This window comes from Suncus etruscus, chromosome 18 (genome assembly GCF_024139225.1).
Source record: "Suncus etruscus isolate mSunEtr1 chromosome 18, mSunEtr1.pri.cur, whole genome shotgun sequence".
NCBI classification, from domain to species: domain Eukaryota; kingdom Metazoa; phylum Chordata; class Mammalia; order Eulipotyphla; family Soricidae; genus Suncus; species Suncus etruscus.
This window is the reverse complement of record NC_064865.1, coordinates 16,223,346-16,246,331: the sequence shown is the minus strand read 5'-3', so window position 1 is coordinate 16,246,331 and position 22,986 is coordinate 16,223,346. Positions and strand designations below refer to the sequence as shown.

The 22,986-nt window shown below is 34.8% G+C and overlaps 2 protein-coding genes across 2 annotated transcripts in view; one reads left to right on the top strand and one right to left on the bottom strand.

The window, feature by feature from the left end:
• SLC22A3 (solute carrier family 22 member 3) overlaps positions 1-6,756 on the top strand; it is a 662,601-nt gene extending 655,845 nt beyond the window's left edge. Inside the window, exon 12 of the mRNA XM_049765464.1 lies at positions 6,746-6,756. The gene's annotated coding sequence lies outside the window, so the exon portion shown is untranslated. The remainder of the gene's footprint in view (positions 1-6,745) is intronic.
• A 9,266-nt stretch (positions 6,757-16,022) lies between these two features.
• Positions 16,023-22,986, bottom strand: part of ADGRF1 (adhesion G protein-coupled receptor F1) — a 45,802-nt gene continuing 38,838 nt past the window's right edge. The window contains exons 12-15 of the mRNA XM_049764732.1: positions 22,360-22,401; positions 20,480-20,539; positions 17,494-17,560; positions 16,023-16,111 (exon numbers count right to left, since the gene is read on the bottom strand). Of these exons, the coding sequence (XP_049620689.1) occupies positions 16,023-16,111; positions 17,494-17,560; positions 20,480-20,539; positions 22,360-22,401 (258 nt within the window). The remainder of the gene's footprint in view (positions 16,112-17,493; positions 17,561-20,479; positions 20,540-22,359; positions 22,402-22,986) is intronic.

Below are 22,986 nucleotides of genomic sequence, written 5' to 3'. Positions count from 1 at the left end.
AAATATAGAATGTTCCAACATGTTTCAGTCTGGAAACTTTGAGAATTAATAAGATTTTACTATAGCTGGAGGGCAAAACATCATAGCAGAACTCTGTTTCTGCAATTGGTCCTATTTTTAAAACATCAAATTCCAGGATGTAGCCATATGATGGGAAGCTGACATAATATGGACCCCAAATTTGAATCCCTTTTCTTTTGTTGTGTTGTATATATTTCCAATAGTTTTTCACAGTAATTTGCCTAGATTTACCATTACTGGGGGAAAAAAAAAAAACAAAGAAAAACAATGGTAATAATATTAAATATAATTAAATATAAAATATGAGCTCATTCTTCATCAAAACAAATTTATTACACACATGTACACAAAATCCAAACTAGTTTGATAACATCAGAAAGTTAAAAATACTACAGAAGTAACAAAGAAAAAAACAACATACCTACCTAGAGAAACAAGATGTAATTCTGTATAACACAGTTACAGAATCTGTCTCAATTCCACTATTATTTAATTCATAAAAGTTGTCTTTGACTCCATTCCTAATGACAATCACAACTACAATGCCTAAATTGCCGTTTTTTTGGATGCAAGTAGCTATTCTCTCAAGTTTTCTATAAGTCAGGGTTATTATTACTAAGTTAAAAAAATAAGCTCCATCTTTTCTGCTTCATTCAAAGCCTAAGAGATGGAGGAAATTATGCAGGGCAGCACACACTCTAGTACTCCCACGCACAGGTCTACAGATCAAACAGAGCAAATAAGAAAATGACTTTATTTTGGGTTGTGCAAAAGGTACTGGAAAACAATGCAGACAACTGAAATAAAAAATACTAAAAAGCTTTAAATATGTATTTTTATTTTTAGGAGAAAAACAGTAATGTAATAAGTTCTAAACTACAGGATGTGAAGGTGGAAGGTTCTAGTAAACAAATGAACTTTACTTTTCTTCTCTGTTCATATTTTCTCTAACATACAGGGGTACTTTCCTTTATACCAGACAGAAAAGAATGGTACCGAAGGCAACTCTGTTTTGACCTGTGTGGTGCTCGTTTTTGAAGATACATCAGAAGAAAATGCCTGGGAACAGCTGACTGCTTAGAAATAATTCATGAAATGGCTGAAACTATACTGGTGGTCAATCTTGTGGTGTTACCCTCTCTCCATTTTGAAGATTGTAATGTTTATTTTAATCTCCTTTAGTATTTATATAATCACTTGCCTTCCTTGAAGACTGCTTTGGCCTAATTATAAAAGTTCTCTCGGAGTTGGAGAGATAGTATAGTGGATGAGGTCCTTACCTTGCACCTACTGATTTGTAGGATATTAGATAGTTGATCCAGTATCCAGTATGGCCCCTCAGCCCCTCACAGTGATTCCTGAGAGCAGACCAAGGAGTAATCCCTGAGCAATACTAAGTATAGCTCAAAAAGTAAAAAAAAACAAACAAACAAAAAAAAAAACTCCTTAAGTAAATCAGGACTTATCTTTCCTCTTATATTTCAAATATAACCTATACCACACTACATGACATAATAAATCATGAATGCACAATTATGAATTCATACACTATACACACCAAGATAAAATCAAGAATTACATCAGGCTATTTTTATCTAAAATTATTTAAAATTTTTTGGACTTTTTTTTTACTTATTTAAGAAAATGTGAGCACTTCGAGGACATATATTGTGCTTTCTACTTCCTCTGCCTCAAATGACTCCATCATTTTGAACATAAAGAAAACTCAGAAAATGTTGAATTAATATATTAATGCATAGGAATGATTTGAAACTTCACTCAATTATTCAAAGCTTTTAATGAGCTCATAGAAATGAGCTCATAGAAAAGTATATTTTAAACATATACAAATAAATTTCAAGATTCATACTAATGACATAGTTATCATGAGTGAATAAAGCACAGTATTCCTGGGTAAAAAATTATAAACTAAGAAAAGAAACAAGATTAGTGGATATGAAAAGCATCAAATGATAGAAAAAGTGTGCAATAAGTTGTTGTAGTTCGACATTTACAAGGTTCAGATAAGAGAGAAAATGTAGACAGAAACAGATGGTTTCAAGACATGGCAAGCTTCCTAAACCTTGGAAGAATCAGAGAGAATATGGAGGTAGCAGAGAGAGTGTGTGACTTTCTAAGTAAGTGAAGGACAAGAATAAGTAATAACATTTTCCTTCATAACTAGAACTTAAAAATACATGAAAACGGAGTCATTTACTGAGAGAAACTAGATATTTCAGATTAATTAGAAACAAAATGTTTTGCCAGAATACATAAACAAAGCAAGAAAGAACTGATGACAGGTGAGTTCTATAGAGTCAGTAAGCTGATCTAACTAGCAGACATGGTTCACCACTACAATCTCAGCATCTACACAGGTGTATAACACATATTAGGCACACAGTAGAGTTATATTGAGAAAATAAATACATCTTTGAAAATACTCCATGTAAGATCCTGGCTGATACACTTCCAAACAACAATTTCAGAGACCTGCAGAATTCCTGTTTTCTTTGTTTTCCTGAAGAAATTGGTCTCTGGAGTGTTTGTTTAAAAAAAAAAAAAAAGAAGAAGAAAAAACAAGACCATTTTTCCCTTGGAGCAAAGGGAAAAGAACTTAAAGGATGTTCCTTCTCTTTCCTTTAGAAGTGTGTAAGAATAAACGTCATTTTTTAAGCTTGTCGTTCCCTACCCAAGCCTAGAAGAATGAAAGTTGGATGACTCATGACAGTTACTTTAACTGCCTTATCTCTGTACTCTGAAGAATTAATTAAGTGGTAGTTTTATCCCCTCGCCTCCCGATTTAAGTCAGCTAAAAGCAAAGGAAGTATTCATCTCACAAGTGGCAGGATATATTTAAGAAAACTCTTCGATTAAGAAAATATGGAATGCATTTATATGTAATTTCCTAAGATGATAGCAAAAATCATGTGTTGGTCCTTATTTTAGAGATAAGGGTAGTGGATATATTTTGTTGTGCTTTTTATTTTTTTTGAAAATAACATTTTTCTCTCATGTTTTCTATCTCTTCCAATTTGACTTCTCTCTTCTAAAAACTACAAAAAATGAAAAAGTCTCCCAATAGCATTTCTCTTTTACTGTGTTGTCATAGAAGCAAGCCCCTTGGGGAAAGAATAAACTCAAAGTGTCGCAGGACTGTACTCTTAACGTCTGCACTCTATTTTCCTTCTGGGAACATAAAATCTCTCATAACTTCTCAAAACATGCTCTTAGTAGCGTTAGGAATGCAAATTATTTGTTTCTTCTTTCCTATTGTTTCTCCTTCTTGTGGCCTATGCTTTCCAGTAAAGGTGAGCTGATTATTTTGAATAAATTCTATTTATCATTTTTCTTTTGGTGACTTCTTATTTGTCACTTATTTGTTTATTTTGTTTGTTAAGCAGATCTCCCCTACTGTCTTGGAGCTGAGTTAACAAATAAAAATAAAAAATACTCTTAGGAGAGGTTGGAGAGATAGCATGGAGGTAAGGTGCTTGCCTTGCATGCAGAAGGACGGTGGTTCGAATCCCGACATCCTAGATGGTCCCCCGAGCTGGCCAGGAGCGATTTCTGAGCGTAGAGCCAGGAGTAACCCCTGAGAGCCGCCGGGTGTGACCCTCTCCCCCCGCCAAAAAAAAAAACCCCAAAAAACAAAAACAAAAACAAAAAATACTCTAGGAGTGCTCAGGTAACCTGCCTTTTGCCTTTCATAAGTGTAGGAGACATTAAACTGCTTCACCTAGAAAGCTTTACAGTTTTTTCAATCTATTTTTCTGTAGATTGTGAAAGTTCAGGGTGAGGAAGCAAAATAGAGTCTCTGATAGTGAACAACTGCCTGGCCTGCAAGCATGTAGCAGAAGGATCATGAAACCAACTACCACTAAAATTCATGATCTGGAGTTTAGAGGCGATGTTTCTTGCTAGGGCTCAGTGAGTAGCTCAATGTACAGAAAGACATTTACTGATGCCAAATAATGCGATAGATAACAAAAACATCTTGGTTGTTCCTACCTCTCTAGCCTTTCATCGCTTTAAGCATATTGAATGATTTTTGAAATAGAAATGACATAGCCTTTGGAGCAAGAGAAACCCTGTATTAAAATCTCACTTATCCTAGATTGTCTCTTTTCATTTATAGACATGAGAGGTTAAATATATAGAAAATTATGAGCATTCTCTATATAAAAAGTCTACTACTGAAACGTGTTACCGAGCACAAAGGATTTGCAATCAAAGGAAAGTCGCATCAAAAAAGGCATAGAACACAAATAAGATGTGCCTTGAGTGGATTCTGTGGACAGGATGAAGAAGACAAACATGAACATCCTGTCAGTGCTGGCGCAAGGAAAGAGCGCCTATGCCTAGGTAAAACTTGAGCCAGGGACTGGAGCTGTGACTTAAAGTGATAGATATGAATCCTAAGTTCAGAATTCTTTGCTACCACACCTCTTCCTGGAAATGTTATTACTGAGTAAATGTAGGAGCCATGTGTTGGCTGTTCTTTTGATTATTTTGAAGCAGTATTTGAAAAGGAAAAACTTATAATCAAGCTGGTCTTTGCCAAGATGCAGATAATGTTAGATATGAACAAAGCTGTTTGTTGCTTATCCATAGCATTGTTGCATATAAAACTGAGTTTATTGGTTGCTTTGCGTGGACATTATAAAATTATGAGTCCTATAGAATTATGAGACCCATTGCTTTTATATTTCCTTGGTAAGTGATATAAAAATTTTTCAAATGTGTTTGTGTGGTTTTGATTTAAGCATCAAATATATGCTTATAGGGGAGCACAAAAGTGTAATATGGGTCACTTGCATGGAAGAATAGATTAAAAAATACAAATGTGGGGCCAGAGAGATAACATGGAGGTAGGGCATTTGCCTTGCATGCAGAAGGATGATCATTTTAATCCAGGCATCCAATATGGTCCCCCAAGCCTGCCAGGAGCGATTTCTGAGTATAGAGCCAGGAGTAACCCCTGAGAGCTGCCAAGTGGGACCCAAAAAAAACAAAACAAAACAAAATACAAATGTTAAATATTAAAAAATTTCTTAGGGGAAGATAAGGTTGAATAGGCAGCATTTCCATAAGGACGAGATTGTTTTACTTAAATACATTTTTTATTTTTAATAAAAAAAGCTAAAAATAGTAATTGCTAACATTTACCTGAACTGTTTCTTGGAATTTTGCTAAAGATGCTATATCCTTTAGTTTCTAGAAAGCTCTATGGGCATATTCTATTATTGTCTCATTTTTACAGTACACCTTTGTCTCCATGAAGAGATAAAGCCACTTAATAGGTCACATGGCTGAGTGTGCCTGCTATAGCAAAATGTGAATCACATTCTACACATCTGGTCAACATCCTAACCTTCCGCAAATGAATAAACAAAGAACAAATTTTTATTTTTGGTAATACAAAGAGTGACCCTTACTACCTCATAGTCACACCTCCTATATGTTCTGTGTTTATACTTTGAGACATTGAGACACTTAATCAAATGTACATTGCAGCAGTACATGTTCCTTCTCAGCACCCATAATGCCAGGATGAGTAGCATATACACACATAGGCAGAAACATGAGGGTGGAAGAAGGAAGAAAGAGAATCTGAAAAATATATCTCAGTTACCATCTGATCTTCTAGAAGATAGCTCTATTCGCTATTGTAACAATAATGCCTCCATTGCTGGTCTTCTGAAAGCAAAAATTAAATGGCTGAGAGAAGGACTGGCAAGAGATAATCATTTAAGAATCAGAGAAAACTATGAATTTGTAAATGTTTTAAACAGAAGTTGTAATGATTTTTTTTCAATATTCTGTTTTTCACCTTGGAATATCCTAGGGGCTTACAGAACACCATATTTCTTATGCTTGAGAAACACTGACCTATAGAATTTAGCAAATAAGCTGCCTTATTTCTCCATTAAAACCTCCCAATGATGTTTCAAAGTAATTCTTGTTATCACTATTTTATAGAAAGAAGAAAACTAACAAGGTAGTCAGGAGCAGAATTTAGATTAAAGCCCTTGTCTATGGTTCCTGAAGATGGTATTTTTTCTCTTAGAATATAGTTTTTAGGGACCAGTGAGGTAGAGTTGAACAACACCCTGTAGTGTACAGAGATATTTTCTTGTTCTGTGCTCAGGGACCATTCATGATGGTGCTCAAGAAACCATATATGGCATTGAGGATTGAACCCAGGTTGGGCATGCTAAAACTTAATCTCTATCCTGCCTCTCTGGCTTTCTCTGTACTGCCTGAAGTACTGAAAATGTCATAGGATTCATGCTTCTTCTTCTTCTTTTTTTTTTTTTTTTTTTTTGAAAAAAGGATACAGCCAGCGGTGTTTGAGAGACATTCGCTGTGGTGTTAAGAGGACCAGGAAGTGTTCAAAGATAAAATCTGGGTTCTGGCATGCAAAGTATGCACTCTATCCCTTTGGGTCATCTCTCCAATTTATCAAGCTTTGCAATGTATATTAGCATTATACATATTGATAATAACCACCATCTGTTCATTAATTATCAAATAAATACAAGTTCATGTTCTAGATTCCCTTTTGAGATGAACACTACTGTGTCATCTGTGGTTCTTAAATAAATGTATTATTCCTGTGTTTGGCATTATAAAAAGAAAAGTCCTTTGATCTCTTTGGGGATTGCCAACATGAGATAGCTAAGGTTTGGTAATGTAACTCAACTGATGTATTTGGTCATAGCTGAGTTGACCAATTTATTTCTTTTTATTTTTTGTTTGTTTATAGACCAATCCAGCTTACTATTTGCACTCTTTGCTCAGGGATCACTGCTGGTGGTGCCAGAAATGAAGCCTGAATCTTCTTCGTGCAATGCGCGCTCACACACACACACACACACACACACACACACACACACACACACACACACACACACACACACACACACCTTCCTTTCTTTTTTTAGTTTTGGGCCACACCCAGCAGAGCTCAAGGGTTAGCCCTGGTTCTTCATTCAGGAATTACTTCTGTCAGACTCAGGGGCCATATAAAATGCCAAGGATTGAACCTGCATTGGCCCTCTGAAAGGCAAGTGCCCTACTCAGTGTGCTATTGCTCTGTCTCCCATTCCTTTCTTAACATCTGTATTACATGTCCAGACTACTGTACTCCATAATAAAGCCCTTCTATACTTTCACCATTATCAAGAATTTCTAGATTTCTGAAGTTCATGCAAGTGTTGACAATAGAAAATTAACAAGGGGCCTGGAAGATAGTGCAAGTGGTAGGGTAGATAAATTCCTAACATGTGCAAAGCCCTGAGTTTCATTCCTGATACAACATGACACCCACTAGTACAAGAAATGATCACAGATTTAAGCACACCTTGCCTCAAAGCTATAATTCTAAGCCTCAAGCATTGAATTCACTTGAGTAAACCTAGAGTGGCCTTGCACTCCCTGAACTACTAACCACTTAAATAAATAAGAAAATTAATTATGAAAAATTATGAGAAGAAAGAATGAATAAAAATTGGAAATTTCCACACTTCCTCACTGTACTCTTTAATAGAAGCAGGGGCTCAGAGCCTATTGGTGCTAATCTCCAGCCCCACATCTATGCTCTCTAAGGAAGTTCTCAGATTTGGAGGGTGCATCAGTGTCACCTTCATAGCTGTAGATGTGGAACATTTGGAGACTATACCCACTGCTGGTCATGCTGATGTTAACAGGTGGCAGATTTAGTTTGAGAGGCCTTTTCTCTAGTCTAAGAGAAAGCAGGATATGAGCAATTCATGTTGAGAAATACTTTAATATGCATTAACACATTCTGGAAGTGATTCCACCAATGCAACTTCTTTCATCCTTTTGAAGTTGATGGCCTGGGAGCAGGGGTAGAGGAGGTGGGGTGAGCTGAATAAAAAACATTTTTCATAATCAGGTGAAATAAAAGACAAGAAGGGCTGGTGCTTCCCCACCCAGCTTCATTCAGGAAAACAAAGTACCATTTATCACCAGCACCAGGCGAAGATTTTACACCACAAAGAGTTGTCCTTGGCAGTGCCTGACTGTGTTGTCATGGAATTCACAGCTGCCTTGCCCCATGCCCTGTTGAGGGTACATGACTGAGATCTAAAGATCAGGAAACCTTATCCACAAAAGCAATGTGTCATTTGGCAGCCCAATCCACTGGGGTGCTCCTCTGCTCAGGTTTGAAGCACCAGGTCAGAATTCCAAAGGGGTGTTGCTTCCCATCTGGTTGGCATTCATGTAGCTGTTGGCAGTGTTCTCAATCTGACTCCTACCCAGTCAGATAAGGTCTTGCCAAACCTTCACTGGGCTGGTACTTTTTCATGATAATTTTCACTTCTCCTAGGGTGTTACCTATGAAGAGACATAGAACTAGAGAAGTTTAGAGCTGCAACTTCAGAACTTATCTAACAAATGTAAAGCAGTGTCTTCACAATTGAGAAAGTGGAACACGGAAGTGATTGAGTGATTGGAGGCTGGACTCCAATCCCAAATAGAAGTATCCATGTTACTCTGAGGGAGCCCTTTAATCCAGTTTAAATACACAGGTAGGGTCAAGCCAAGTACAATGTAAATCGATTTAGGAAAACTTCTTGCTGAACTGTGAACTGCTCAGGGACTCTTTCCCATTATTGTCCTTTGAGCATTTTTCTCAAGATACAATTCTTACCCAAACTTACCATGTTATTAGGAGAATCTATAAAGTATAAGAAGTCTCTCTAAGGTAATCACAGAGAAGTGGTTATCAAATTAACTGTGTCATACAAATTATTATTTTCCTAGAGTGCATACAAATTTCATTTATATTGTACCACATTCTACAGTATAGATTAGTATTACATCTAAGAAACAATATACATCTCTTCGTTAAAATATCTTATTAGTAAAAATAAAAATAAAGGGCCAGAGTGGTGGCACAAGCAGTAGGGCATTTGCCTTGCACCGTGGTTCAATCTCCTGGTATCCCATGTGGTCCCCCAAGCTGAGCACATAGCCAGGAGTAACTCCTGAGTGTTACCAGGTGCCAAAGCCAATAAATAAATAAATAAATAAATAAATAAATAAATAAATAAATAAATAAATAAATGGGCACATTTGTAGGAAAAATGATGCCTATAGACTTGCTCCACACAGGGTTGCTAGAAATCTTCAATTTATAAGAACAAAGAGCAGCAGCAACAACAGAAATAGAATCTATGAAACAACAAAATGAAGTACAATAATGTGAAATAAGATTGTATCTGGAAATATTACTTTGCAATATGAGGTTTGGAATTTTATCCTTTTTTTTGATATGGGGACTCTCCAAAAGTGTTAAAGGTCAGGGAAACAACTTCCAGGGATACTTGACCAAGAGGGTCAATAATAATGATATAGAACTGCTCTGTCCTATGTCACCAGACAACACAGTATTGAGCATGAGGGAAAAATACTATGTTTGGGCTCAAACTCGAGGCCTCATACAGGTGTTTCAGCCCTTGATCTCCCTCCCTATGTAGGGATTATATTCATTTTAAAGATATCCTCAGGAGAGGCTGGAGCAATATTACAGCAAATAGTACAATTTTCCTTGCATACAAAATGCCTTGTATACAAAGGTTCAATCCTTTGTTATTCCATAAGGTCCCTTGATCCCTCAATTGTGTGATCCCTGAGCACAGAGCTTAGCACTGATCCAGGAGTAAGCCTACACCACCAGGTATGGACCTAAACCAAACAAAACTAAGAAATAAAAAGATAACCGTGGGATCTAGTCTTTAAATTAGGGGGGCTTTCTATTTATCAGGATCTGGTACTAGAACAATAGTGTATTGCATACACTGCCTTGCATGCAGCCAACCCGGATTCAATCTTCACGATCCCATTTGGACTAAGAACCTGCCAGGAGTGATCCCTGAATAGAGACACAACAGTAAGTCCTGAGCACCACAGGATGTGGTCAACAACCAAATTAACTAAAACAAAATATTAGAATCTGTTGCTGTTTTCAAGGATTAAGGAAGTGAGGAGTTCATTCCTCCCCCTCTCATTCTTTTTCAACAGAAAGGTTACCTCAACTCTCCTAGCCCAGTTTCTCTGTACATAGAAAAGGGTAGATAGATAATATGCAATTTATTTTGCTAATTTGAAGGCAGAAGAGGTCTTTAAACATGTAAGTTTGATTAGCACAGATACTACCCCCCTTCCTTTTTCCAATCACACCTGGGTCCCAGGAGAGATGGGAAGAAGTCCAACTTACAAGCAGCCCTGCTTGGTTCCGACTAGCTTTTCAGTGCCTAGGAAATTCCTGTTCTAAATTCAATCAGCAATTGCGTGTTTTGGTTTGTTTTGTTCTTCCTTCCCTATGACCTGTGCACACCTTAAAATCTGAGTAGTATATGAATTATTCATTTACGGAAGTGTCTCATCCTAAAGAAACTATAAAATTTGCCAAACTATTTCTGCCCAAAATAAAGGATAAATTCAAGAAATAAAACAAAACAAAAATATCAGAATATTTTCAATCTTTCTAGTACTATAACTTTTCATTTACCCTAAATGTCCAATACATATTCAGCCCAAATTTAAATAAAAATTTGCTTTTTGTTTAAATAAAAACTTGTTTTCAAAGGTGAAAATCCTGCTCCAACCGCAGCTCACATCTAGTCTGCTCAGAAGCAACCTTCACTGTTTTCTAGCTAGCACTTAAAGTGAGAAGCATTGCTCCTCATCTAGATAAAGGAACAAAGTTTTTATGCTTTTAGCCCCTCTTCTATTTGCAAAGCAAAGCAAAAATAAAAGTTGCAAACTATTCCTAATTGGAGTAGTTGGATCAAAATGCCTCTCTTGTCCCCAAATTCCAGCTTAGATGGAGGTCCACAGAAGCTTTAAACAATTTGGCCATGGTTTATTTCTTGGTCAGAGTCTGCCCTCTGAAGTTTAATAACAGTAAATACAGTACAACCTACTGATTTCTTGACAGGAGATTTATTGTCTTTTGAGTTAGGAATTATCTGGCAGGAAATTCTGCAGCATTTACTGGAATCTGAAACACATTGAGAAACTTGAAATATTTTTTTATTTTTAATTTATTTAAAGAAAATGCATTACATAATTGACATAATTGATCATAATACATTTGTTCTAGGAAGACCAAAAGCAACATGCTTTAAAAAAAATAGAAAACTGAAAGAAAAACTAAAGAGGTGAAAGAGAAAGGAAAGAAGAGAGAGTTCAGTAGCAAATATATTTTTGAAAATTATTGAATCACAATGAATTCATTAAAACAGAAAAACTTGAAATTTTAAGATATTTTAGGCAACTAGAGAATAAACATTCTTCCTTTGCTCTATAAGCCTCAGAAAAGCAGAAAATCACTCTCTCTAAGTTGGGGGGATATATCTGAAAGTCTATTAAATATAGGGCCCTACAAAATCTAAACCTGATTCCATTCTTGTATTCAAAGTGCAACTTTCCAATAATGGTACTTCTTATTGAGACCCCATTTTTAAAGTTCACTTTCGTGATGCTTTTTGATTTCTCAGTTGCACTGAATTCTAAAAACAGTAAAAATTTATGTCTCTCTTTTTTATCTCATAAGATAGACTCCCTATCTCCACATTCTCAATATCAAAATCATTTCACATTATGTAAACTGCATATTCCATCCTTAACTAAGTTAAGTAGTACGTGAAATCACTTTACCTTTTCCATACAAAATTTTGACACTATTAGATGCCACATTTTTTTTATCTGTTTGGACTTCAGTATTCATATCAAGTATCTATTCCCAACATGCATCCAGGTATATGATTCTCTGATAAATTGCATTTAAATATGTTAGGCATATACACTATCAGCTCAGCTATGGTTTCTTCTTCTTGAACAATCTTCCTGTAGGTACAATGTGGACTTCACCACCTCCATTCTCTTTTATAGGGCGTCTTTTGATTTAGCGATCTCGGTATACTTGGGGGTTTTGCCCCTTTTTGAACTGGTGTATTCTCAAACAGCTTTTGAAAAAGGCAGTTTGGCACAAAGACATGTTGAAAGCTTTCATATCTGAATTTTTTTTTACTCTTCTTCACACTTACTTTCTCAATTTTTTGTTTTTCTTTTCAGCATTTTGAGCATTATCTCTATTATTTTTGAACTTATAATACTGCTTTGAAAAGTTCTGATCATGTTCTGATTGGGACCTTCTATGAGAAATCTATTTTTCTCTCTGCAATTATTTGGAACTTTGTTCTATTCCTTCTGTGACCTATAATGTCACGTGGCTATTGTACATTGGGTTTGCCAGGACACATGTCATGAGCAACATTTCTTTCTTACTATTCTGGAGACAGGGTACAGCAGGTCAGGTTCTAGGGGGCATCCTCTTTCAGAATGCAGACTGAGATTTTTCTTTGTGTCCTCAAAGGCTAGAACAGCCCCAAAGCTCACTAGAACCTCTTCTATAAAAACTCATGTCATTCATAAGGGGACCAAATTCCTATTAAAGTGAGTATTAGATACTAACATATAAATATGGGGAAGTGATATAAATTTGGAATACATTCAGATCAGGACATGTCTAACCAAGGGTCTGTTTTCATCTATCAGCCTATGCATTTCATAAGCTGCTTTAATAGTTCATGAAGGCAAAAAAATTGTACTCTGTATTTCTTTAATGATACTTACATCTTGTTCCTCTTAATTCTTAGCTTTTAAAAATTCTCTTTTAAAAATTCTGTTACCCAAGAAGAGAGAAAAGAAAAAACAAAACAAAACAAACCAACAATCAAACAACAACAACAACAAAAATACGAAGTAATGACAAGAGAAGGTAAAAGAGCAAGGGCGTGTTAGTTTGCTTGAACGTGTACGATGCTTAGGCCCTGTAGTATAAATCTGAAGGTCACGGTTGTTGCTTCAGTGGTCTGGCTGGTCATGTGCTTCAGGTCCTAAAAGAAGGCATAATCTAGAGATAAAGGGTATGTTAAAGATTTTTATCCGGACATTTTCATGATGCAAACTGAGTATGGTGCCTCTTGTGACTGAGCACCGAGGTACCACCATAGGATGTTCACCCTTTGTATCCAGGAATAATCATTTTTCACATATATATTGATTGATTGATTTTTTGATGTCTTTATTTTGGTGTAGATATTGAAGTTGATGTCTCCAATTTTATTTTATTTTATTTTATCTTTCTTTTCATTTTGCACTCTGGCATGGTTTGATTTCAGAACCGAGACTATTGTGTGTTGCTTGTCTTTATTGCTATAGTGCTTACTGGATATTTAATTTGATATTTCTTTCTGTATTGTTGTGGTGTTTCAATTACCTTTTTCATGTCCTCTCTCATACTAAGGTTGAAAGCATCTAGGAGGACTCGGCCCATTTTCAGCTTATTTTATTTTATTTTTTTTATTTTTTCTTATTTTTACCCTATTGTATTGCTTTTCTTTCCTTCAAACAAAATCATGTAACTCGAATTATCTAGCTCTGCCTCTCAAATAGAGGGGGAAACAAGGGAGGGTACCAGGACCAAACAGATATATGATCACTAATAGTAAGCTAGACAAAGAGGAGACCACCTACTCTAGCAGCCCGGGGAGTGATGGTGGGGGGTATGGGTTGCAGAAAGGGAATGAGGATATGGAGGAGAAATTGGTGATGGGTATTCCCCCTTATTTAATGTTAATATGTACCTAAAATACTACTGTGAAAGATATGTAAACCAATATGATCAAAATAAAAATTAAAAAAAATTTATTATCCAAAAAGTAAAATGCATGAGCTCTTTAATTTTTTTCTTTTATTTTGCCTTTCTTTTCTTTCTTTTCTTTCTTTCTTCTTCTTTCTTTCTTTCTTTCTTTCTTTCTTTCTTTCTTTCTTTTTTTCTTTCTTTCTTTCTTTCTTCTTTCTTTCTTTTTTCTTCTTTCTTTCTTTCTTTCTTTCTTTCTTTCTTTCTTTCTTTCTTTCTTCTTTCTTTCTTTCTTTCTTTCTTCTTTCTTTCTTTCTTCTTTCTTTCTTTCTTTCTTTCTTTCTTTCTTTCTTTCTTTCTTTTCTTTATTTCTTTCTTCTTTCTTTCTTTCTTTCTTTCTTTCTTTTCTTTCTTTCTTTCTTTCTTTCTTTCTTTCTTTCTTTCTTTCTTTCTTTCTTTCTTTCTTTTCTTTCTTTCTTTCTTTCTTTCTTTCTTTCTTTCTTTCTTTCTTTCTTTCTTTCTTTCTTCTTCTTTCTTTCTTTCTTTCTTCTTTCTTTCTTTCTTTCTTTCCTTCCTTCCTTCCTTCCTTCCTTCTTTCTTTCTCTTTTTTTTGACTGATATCTAGCAATAATTCTCCATTGGCAGAACTTAGAGGTCCTTACTAGATTTTAAATTTATTTTCATTTCCCATTATTTTTTTCTATATATAAGGAGGCCCACTGTGAAATGGTAGATACAGAATAAAACTTTGCTGTTGACCATGCTGTTGAAGTAAAATGCTATATATCTAAAGTTTATATAAACTTATAAGCCAATTTACCTCAATACAATGAAAAAGAAGTAAACATATCTTCAGTCATTCTATATTTGCAGACTGTGGAGATGTAGGACATTGGGATAACATATAAAATAGTGATTGGACAATGCCTGGAATCTGTTGCAAACCAAAGGATCCAGGATTTCAAATACAATAACATTAGCTGTAATTTTTTTTTATCACTTCTATAACTTTCTTTTTGGTGTAATTCAACATCTATAGCTACTAACTTTGCTTGGAAATTTAAATCCATGTTGCTCTGCTCACATTATTAAATCGCCTTGTGTTTTGGGTCTTACAGCAATAAGGGAAGAATAAAAATAAGCTCTGTTGCACCTTACTTAACTTCCATGAGGGTTAAATATGTTTATATAGACAAGGCACAAGGTAATATTTGGCATAGGTAATACTCTACAAATATTTCTTTTTTGATGGCTTCCACTTAGACCTCATGTTTTTAGTATTATTGAATCTATATTTTGAATATATAGCTAAACCACTATCCCACATCATTGCTCTAACCAAAGCTTTAACCCCTATTTCTCTATTATTTCTCTTTCCATTCCTTTTCTCTTGATTTATTTCCTTCTCTGTTCCTATCCTCCTTATATTTTGGGGTCAAGGGTCATTTAGTCATTCTCCTTTACTATATTAATTTTCCTCATACAATTATTCTATATACCAGCTATTAGTGAAATCACCCTCTGTTTGTCTTTCTTCCTCTGGTTTACCTCATTCAACATGATATCCTTCAGCTCCAATCAGGTTGCAGCAAGTGGCATGATTTTATTTTTCCTTCCAGTTGCATAGTATTTCATTGTGTGTGTGTGTGTATATATATATATTGACCTATTACTTCACATTTTGGGGTCTCCATTTCCTCATCTTCATACTATGTCAGTCTAGAAACCTTACTCGCCAAATTATGAGCCATATAAAAGTGACTTATAGCTGAAATTTATGGTATTACATATACAAATATTATTATAGTTCCTGGTTGCTGGCTCCAAAGCTGAAATGGAAACTTTTATTTTATTTCTTATTAACTTTCAGGATGAGATGGCTGAATCTACAAAGTAAAAAACAAGCATAAAATCTGACTGGAAAATTAGGGAAGGAAATATCTTTTCTCTAGGAAGTATGGACCAGTGACTTTTAGATAATAATGTACAATGATTATGGTAATTTCATAATCTTGATAACTGTTAAGTACCACATATAATCACGTTTTATGAAAAATGAAATAATAGTTTGTAACTATGAAAGGCATATATAACAAACATAATTTTCAGGAAAAAATAGAATCAATTTATTTGATCAAGCCACATGGGAATGAATCTTTCCACCTAATTTAAGATAAGAAAGGTAGTGGTGAAGCTGGTGAAATTTCCTCAGTTTGTTTCCAGACTCCTAAATCATAAAATTCCATCTAACAGTGAGCATAACTTTTTCACTGACATTTATTCAAAAATGTCAAGTCGTTCCAAAACCTTTTCCTTGATTTTATGGTTCCCAGCCTCCTTCACTTGATAAGAACTGAGTCAGTATTATATCATTTGTTGAATTTCCAGTATGAGAAAATGTATAAATGCCTAAAGGTGGAGAAAGAGGATGAGAATTACTGATACTAATACTGGATTCAAAAATTAAAAAAAAATTAGTATAAGCCTATGTAACCCCTTACAACTCTGAACAGTTTTAGAAAGATGTTAGAAAAGATCTAGAGTGTAGTTATTACATAGCAGAACATTTCACTTACACTGTGGAAGTTTTCCTGTTAACTAGATATCTCTTATTTAAGATCAAAACACAGCATTTCTCAAATATCACTGGGAAACGGGATAAAGTAGACTTGAGGACACAAATATTACTGCTGGAAGCATAACAATTATTTCGTTTTTCATTTTACTGATGCAGAACAAAAGGTGCCTTGTAAAAAGCAGTCAGGCTGGTTGATGGTAGTGATAACAAGACCTACGAGTTCTGGTTAAGAACATTGAACTCTATGAGTAGGAAATTCTTTTACAAGTTCAGATTCTGAACTTTATGAAGAATTTAAATAAATTTTATGTGAGTCTAAAATAACTTTGCCTTTTCTGACCTTAATAAATATATTAATATGGCTTAATGTAGAATGAGCTTTAACTTAATCATGACTTGAACTTAGCTTGTTTTTTTTTTAACTTAGCTTGTAAGGCAATCAATATCTTCTCTTTAGTCCCTGTGGCCCACTCTTCTCCAGAATAGTAAGATACTTTGTGATATTTAACTATCAATATTCCAATAGTTGGATATTATTGACTTTAGTAGCAATACATGAAAAGCATAGGAATAATGTATGTAATAAATAAAGTCAACTCATCTCTTTCACTGACACATTAGGGGCACACATTGGGGCACAAACACCTGGTCCTTCCATGCCCACTTCTCAACAGCTGACATGAATGATTTTCTAGCAATGAAATGATTGGTCTCAACCTAATCATACTTCTTCACAGTGTGGCCTCAGCAATCAGTGTCAAGGATTTCTATATACCTTACTGTGGAAAGGAATTAATTTGTAATGAAAGTAAGAATGACATGGGGCCGAAGTATAGCACAATGATAGGCGTTTGCCTTGCATGTGGCAGATCCAGGACAGACCTGGGTTCAATCCCTTGCTTCTATATGGTCCCCTGAGCCAGGTGCTATTTCTGAGTCCATACCCAATAGTAACCCCTGAGCTTCACTGGGTGTGATAAAAAAAAAAGTAAAGAAGAAAAAAAGAAAGTAAGAATGCCAGGACAATGTTGGAATTTCACCAGTCTCCAGGAATACCGCAATTCCAACATTTTTTATTTGCTATAACTACCATGAGACCACCCATGATGCTCAACATTCTCACATTCTCAAAGTTGCCTTAAAATTGTTTTTATTTGATATTTTTATGCTCTTTCCATCAACATTTTATACCTTTTGATTAATTAAAACTCACCTTTGTATTGCAGTGGATTAAAAGGCTTTCTAAATTTGGGGTTAGCAGATAAATCTGATGAGTTTTGCTAAACAAGAAAAACAATTCTTCAGACATTTAATAGTTTTTGTAATGATAGCATTACATTTAAAGTTATTCACAATCTTTATTCCATTTACATAATACACCACTTTATCAAGAAGTTAGAAGTTAGTGATTTAAAACGTCTATTCACTTTCTCTTTAACCAATTTTAAATGATTCAAATTATTTCTAAATGATGCCTACATCCCACATAACATATAATTGATAACAACAAACTAGAAGTATTTCTAAATGTTATTATCCTTTTCACACATACATTTATTTATTTCACATATTTATTGCTAGAAAAGAAATTTTTGTAGAATAATAAAGACTTGAAGTAAAAATTATCTCCAATAAAGTTTTTCCTCACTCTTGTTCATCTCGACATTCAAATATTCTGTGAATAATCCTTTACTCATTGGTTCAGAATAAAATATAGAACTGTACCTTGCCCCAGTTAGAAAGAAGACTCAGATTAAAATATACTCTGGGACACTGTAGGGTCTGGTCTCATTTCAAATATACATTTATTGATAAACAAAACACAATATTTCCAGGAATGTAAGTTATTATGAGTAATAACAGGACCTGAATCATAGAAACTAAGAATTAAAAAAACCCATTATTGATGAAAGAGCATTTAAAGAGGACACCAAAATTTGTTGGTTGTAAAGAGTTAAAGAGAATGTGATTAGGAACAAGGAAAGAACCAAAAAAGAACCCTGTATCCTCCATAAAGAGAGGATTATGGAAGCAAACACATTGTAAGTCCACATGATGTTATGGTGGCTTGAGAGATGGGGCTTGTTGAGAACAATGTTGGCTTCTTCTTCCATTCACTTCAAACAACTACATACTGCTCTGTTTCACAGAGCAGAGGCCTCTACTTCACAACCCTCTTCTCATCTCTCAATGGATGGCCTTGTCTCCTACTTAAAAACAAAACAAAAACAGAAAGTATCCAGGTCTAAATTCTTCAACATCAAGAACAAACTGTGTCCCCAACCCTGGCACTCTTCATATCAGTTGGACAATTACTTCCTTGTGTAGAAAACTCCACCCGGGAATTCCTCATCAGTCCATTACCATCAGCATCCCCAACTCATTTGTTGTTCATTTTCTTCACTGGCTTATCCCTCTGTCCAGATGGACTTCATCACAATATGGACATTCAGCTCCACCCTGTGCCTCCTGGTCTATGTCTACAGTGGTTACCACCCTTTCTTTCTTGACCCTCAAGAGTTTCTCTCCTTCCATGATCGTATCTCAACTCTGTGATCTGGATCTCTGTTTTTATTTTTTTAATTCATTAAAAAACTCCATCAAAAAATTACAAATGCTCTTATTTTCTTTTGCCAAGTATACATTATTTAAAAGCAAAGAACCACCTAGCCAAAGAAACTAAATCTTACTTTTTGTCCCTTGATCTGAAACTAAGGTGGTAGCTCAGCATCAGAGCCCTTGCCTTGCATGTGTGACTTCCTGAGTTCAATACCTGGCACCCCTCAACTCCACCCCAAACACAGAGGAGTTGTAGAAAGGGCACACAAATCTAGGAGAAGTGAAACTCTTTGACTTCTGCTACCTTCTAAAAAGTATCAATGGGATGGCAAAATCAAGACGAAAAATATCACTAGGCATCTTTGGTTTTGCTTCATTTTACCACTTGGTGTTTTATTCTTTTTGATTTATTTTGAAGTGAAAAATAATTAAACTTGCATTATAAAGTGGTAGTCATTATCTCTGGCTTTATTTGTTTAAGTTTTTCCTTTACTGTAGCCATATATCCTATAACAACTTCTTTTCTTTCGAGAATGACTCATTAGCGTCACATTTTCTGGCTCAAGGAATTTGAGTACCTTGAGAAAAAAAAAATCAAAATCACAAGAGTTTCAAATTCTGCTTTCAGTAACTAGTACAACACGTAACCTTTGCTGTGGAGATAATTAAAACCAAAAAGTACTAAGTGACTTTTAGGAGAGGACACAGCCAATTGGTGACTAGGCTAAAATGCAGAGCAGCATAGAGGCTCATGGGTCACAGCTGTGCTCTTGGCTAGGGAATGCAAACTTGGGAAACTGTGTTAATGTCAGAAGCTATTTTCCTCATTTCTTTTTATTACAAAAGGTTATATTGTTTCTTGCAAAACTCTCTAAATATCCATGAAGGTTCTAAAGGACACATTTAAACTGTTGATTTTATCTAATCCAGAAATCTTTAGAATCCTTTCTGAAAGGACTTCAGTCTTGCCTAGAGACAAAAGTCTACTTTAGACTCAAAAATACATAATATGCATGCCAGCATTTTTGTTCTAACTATGCCCTCCTTACATGAATTACAGTTTGGAGTCAAAGAAGGGTACAGGAATTGTTTCATATAAATTGGTCCATTTTTTAAGACTTGAAAATGCAAAGGACAACAGCAGTTTTACCAGCTTAAGAGAGAAAATTCAAGTAAATTTTACAGATTGGACATTAACCAAAGATTAGCCTTCTGCTTTTCTGAAGAAGAAGAAAAAATTGGTTCAAATATTCAAAACAGCTTCAAAAATTTAAGTGGAGAAAAGGGCCCAAGTGCCTCTAGATACTGTCTAGATTCTATACAAATCAGACCAATGTAAGCCTTTAGGTTCAAAAGTAAATGTACCTAAGAGAATAAGAGAGCTCACAGTCCTCAATGATTGAGCATCATTCTAGCTTTCAATGTCCTCTCATTTATTAATTAGCTTTTTCATTCCTTCTTTCTCTCACTCATCAGCTGATTAATGCATATTGGCCATGTATTGGACATCGTGCCAAATGCAAGGAATATAGTGGTGACAGAAATTTACAAAATTTATGCAAAACTAGATTTACTGTCTGACTGTAATAAGCAAAAATAAATGTTAAATTTGAAGTTTATAAGCATTAGGAGATAATTACCTTTGATGATTGCTTCAAAGAGCTTAAAGGGGGCAAGTTGTTGAATAAAAGTTGTCGCATCTATAAGAACAACAAAGAATCATTGGGGATGTGCACATATCCATAGATTTGTCTATCACCATAGACAAATAAGGAATAAAATCACAGGTTGAAATTGTATGTGACTGTAGTGTTTCCTAGAAGCTCTTAATAGACTATCAGCATAGGTATATGGTAGAATTTAGTTTCTTAGTTCCTTAAACTATAAACAAATCTAGAATTAAAAAAACATCAAATGCTAATATAATCATATTCTAGGCATTAATAATCGGCAATGGTTGCTAGATACATTAAAGTTTAACTTTAAAGCAAAAAATTTCCTAATCATGTGAATATCACAAGCAAGAGACTGATTTAGATTAATTAAGAACAAAAATTATGGGACATGGATGTAGGGCACATGCCTTATAGGCATGAGAACATGTTTTTGATCTCTGGCACCACATCACCCCTAGAATGCCAGTAAGTCCAAGCATAAAACAACCACTCAGCCACTCAACCATAGAAATGGTTCCATAGTTAAGGGACAGATAAATACATCTATATATATGTATATATATATATATATTATACATTAAACGGTAATTGCCTTTTTAAAAAATAGTCCCAGATGTCAAAACATAAATATGAAGAAACAGCAAAATTCTGTGCATTTGCAACAGAGTGTTAATTGTAAGATATTCTTATCTTCTTATAAAAAGAAAGCCTATGTATTATATTTTACTTATAAAATCATCATAGTAAAAGGTTACTTAGGGCAGGAAAGAGAATACAGGAGGTAAGGAGATTATCCGTATTGAGCCAACCCTTGTTCAACCCCTGCACCAAATATGGTCTTCCAAGGTCCAACAGGAGTGATCCCTGAGCAGAAAGCCAGAGTAACTCCTGAACAGAGTAGATAACCCCCAAAACAAAGCATTGTGTTATACAGAGCACTAGAAATATAGTAAATACAACCTTAAGCACATTCTAAGTAAATAGATACATGAATTAAAATGACATTAACCCATAAGGAACATATACTTGGTCTTGAATTTCTACCAAATCATAATGTAAGGTAGAAAAGTTAAATGTTGAGTGGCTGAAGAACCTGTGGTATTTTTATACAATGGAATATTATGCAGCTATTAGTAAAAATGAACTCATAAAATTTGCCTATACATGGATGGACATGGAGACTATTATGCTGAGTGAAATGAGCCACAGGGAAAGGGATAGACATAGAATAGTCTCACTCATCTGTTTTATAAGAAAAATAAAAGACAGTACATCAATAATATCCAGAAACAAGAGAACTGAACACCAAAAGACCAGTTCATGACATGAAGCTTGCCACAAAGAGTGGTAGGTGCAGTGAGAGCACTCACCACAATGACAGCTAACATGACAATCATAGTGAGGGAGAGAGGCAGAATGCCTGTTTGAGAGACCGGCAGGGGTTGAGGTGGGGGAGGTAAATGAGGGGACATTTGTGGTGGAAAGATCACACTGGAAAAGGGTGGTGTACATTCTATGACTGAAACCCCGGTGTGAAAACTTTTGTAAACATGGTGATTAAATAAATAATTAAAAAAGGAAAAAATAGAAAAATTAAAAGTAAAAGAATTTTCTTCTTTCCTATTATGTTCACATTTTCACTGTTCTTTTTCATTGTTATTTTCAACAATGCATATTTAGTGCCCTTATCTCCTGACTGAATCTGACATTGTAAAATCATAAATTTTTATTGTAAAAGTGCAAGCAGTCTAACATCTTACTATATGAATGGAAAAAATCAGAACTAAATGTAAAGATGTTAGTTGCCTAAGTTGGAGAATAGAAAGATAAAGAAACACACTTACCTTGCTATCCAAAAGCATCCCAAAACATAAGATAAAAAAGCCCTGTAAAAATTGAATAAATCACAAGTATTATCTTTTTCTTTTTAAAAAATTTAAGCATTTCTATATAATACTAATTTTTTTTCTTATTTGCCTTCCTATTGCATCATAAACTCTTTAATGGCAATCTTTTCAGTAATACCAAGATACTAGAGTAATACCAAGATCTCAAAATGCAATTGCTTAATGTATAAAGAAATAATTCACTGAATGAATCAAATTTTAAATGCATGTGGAGCTTCATTTTTCCTTTTGTGTTATCCTAAGCCCCAAACAATTACCTCCTATTTTATTCTGTGTCATTCGGTCTTTGGCTTTCTTTTAGATCAGGAATTTAATAAGCACCTGTCAACAATTACTAAGACAAAAAGGTCCTACCCTAAAACCAAGTGGAGACAATCAATATTTACCATCACCCTTTCCATTAAGTCCTTAGAGAACTCCTCTTTGTAATCAGACCACTCTCACCTGGCCCATCAAAAAAAATCAATTGTCATTGGCCATTCCTGTTCTGCAATAGGAAAACCATTAAGTTTGTGCTTGCCACAATTGTCCTCCATTGAACATCTATATGCTTATTCACTGCTA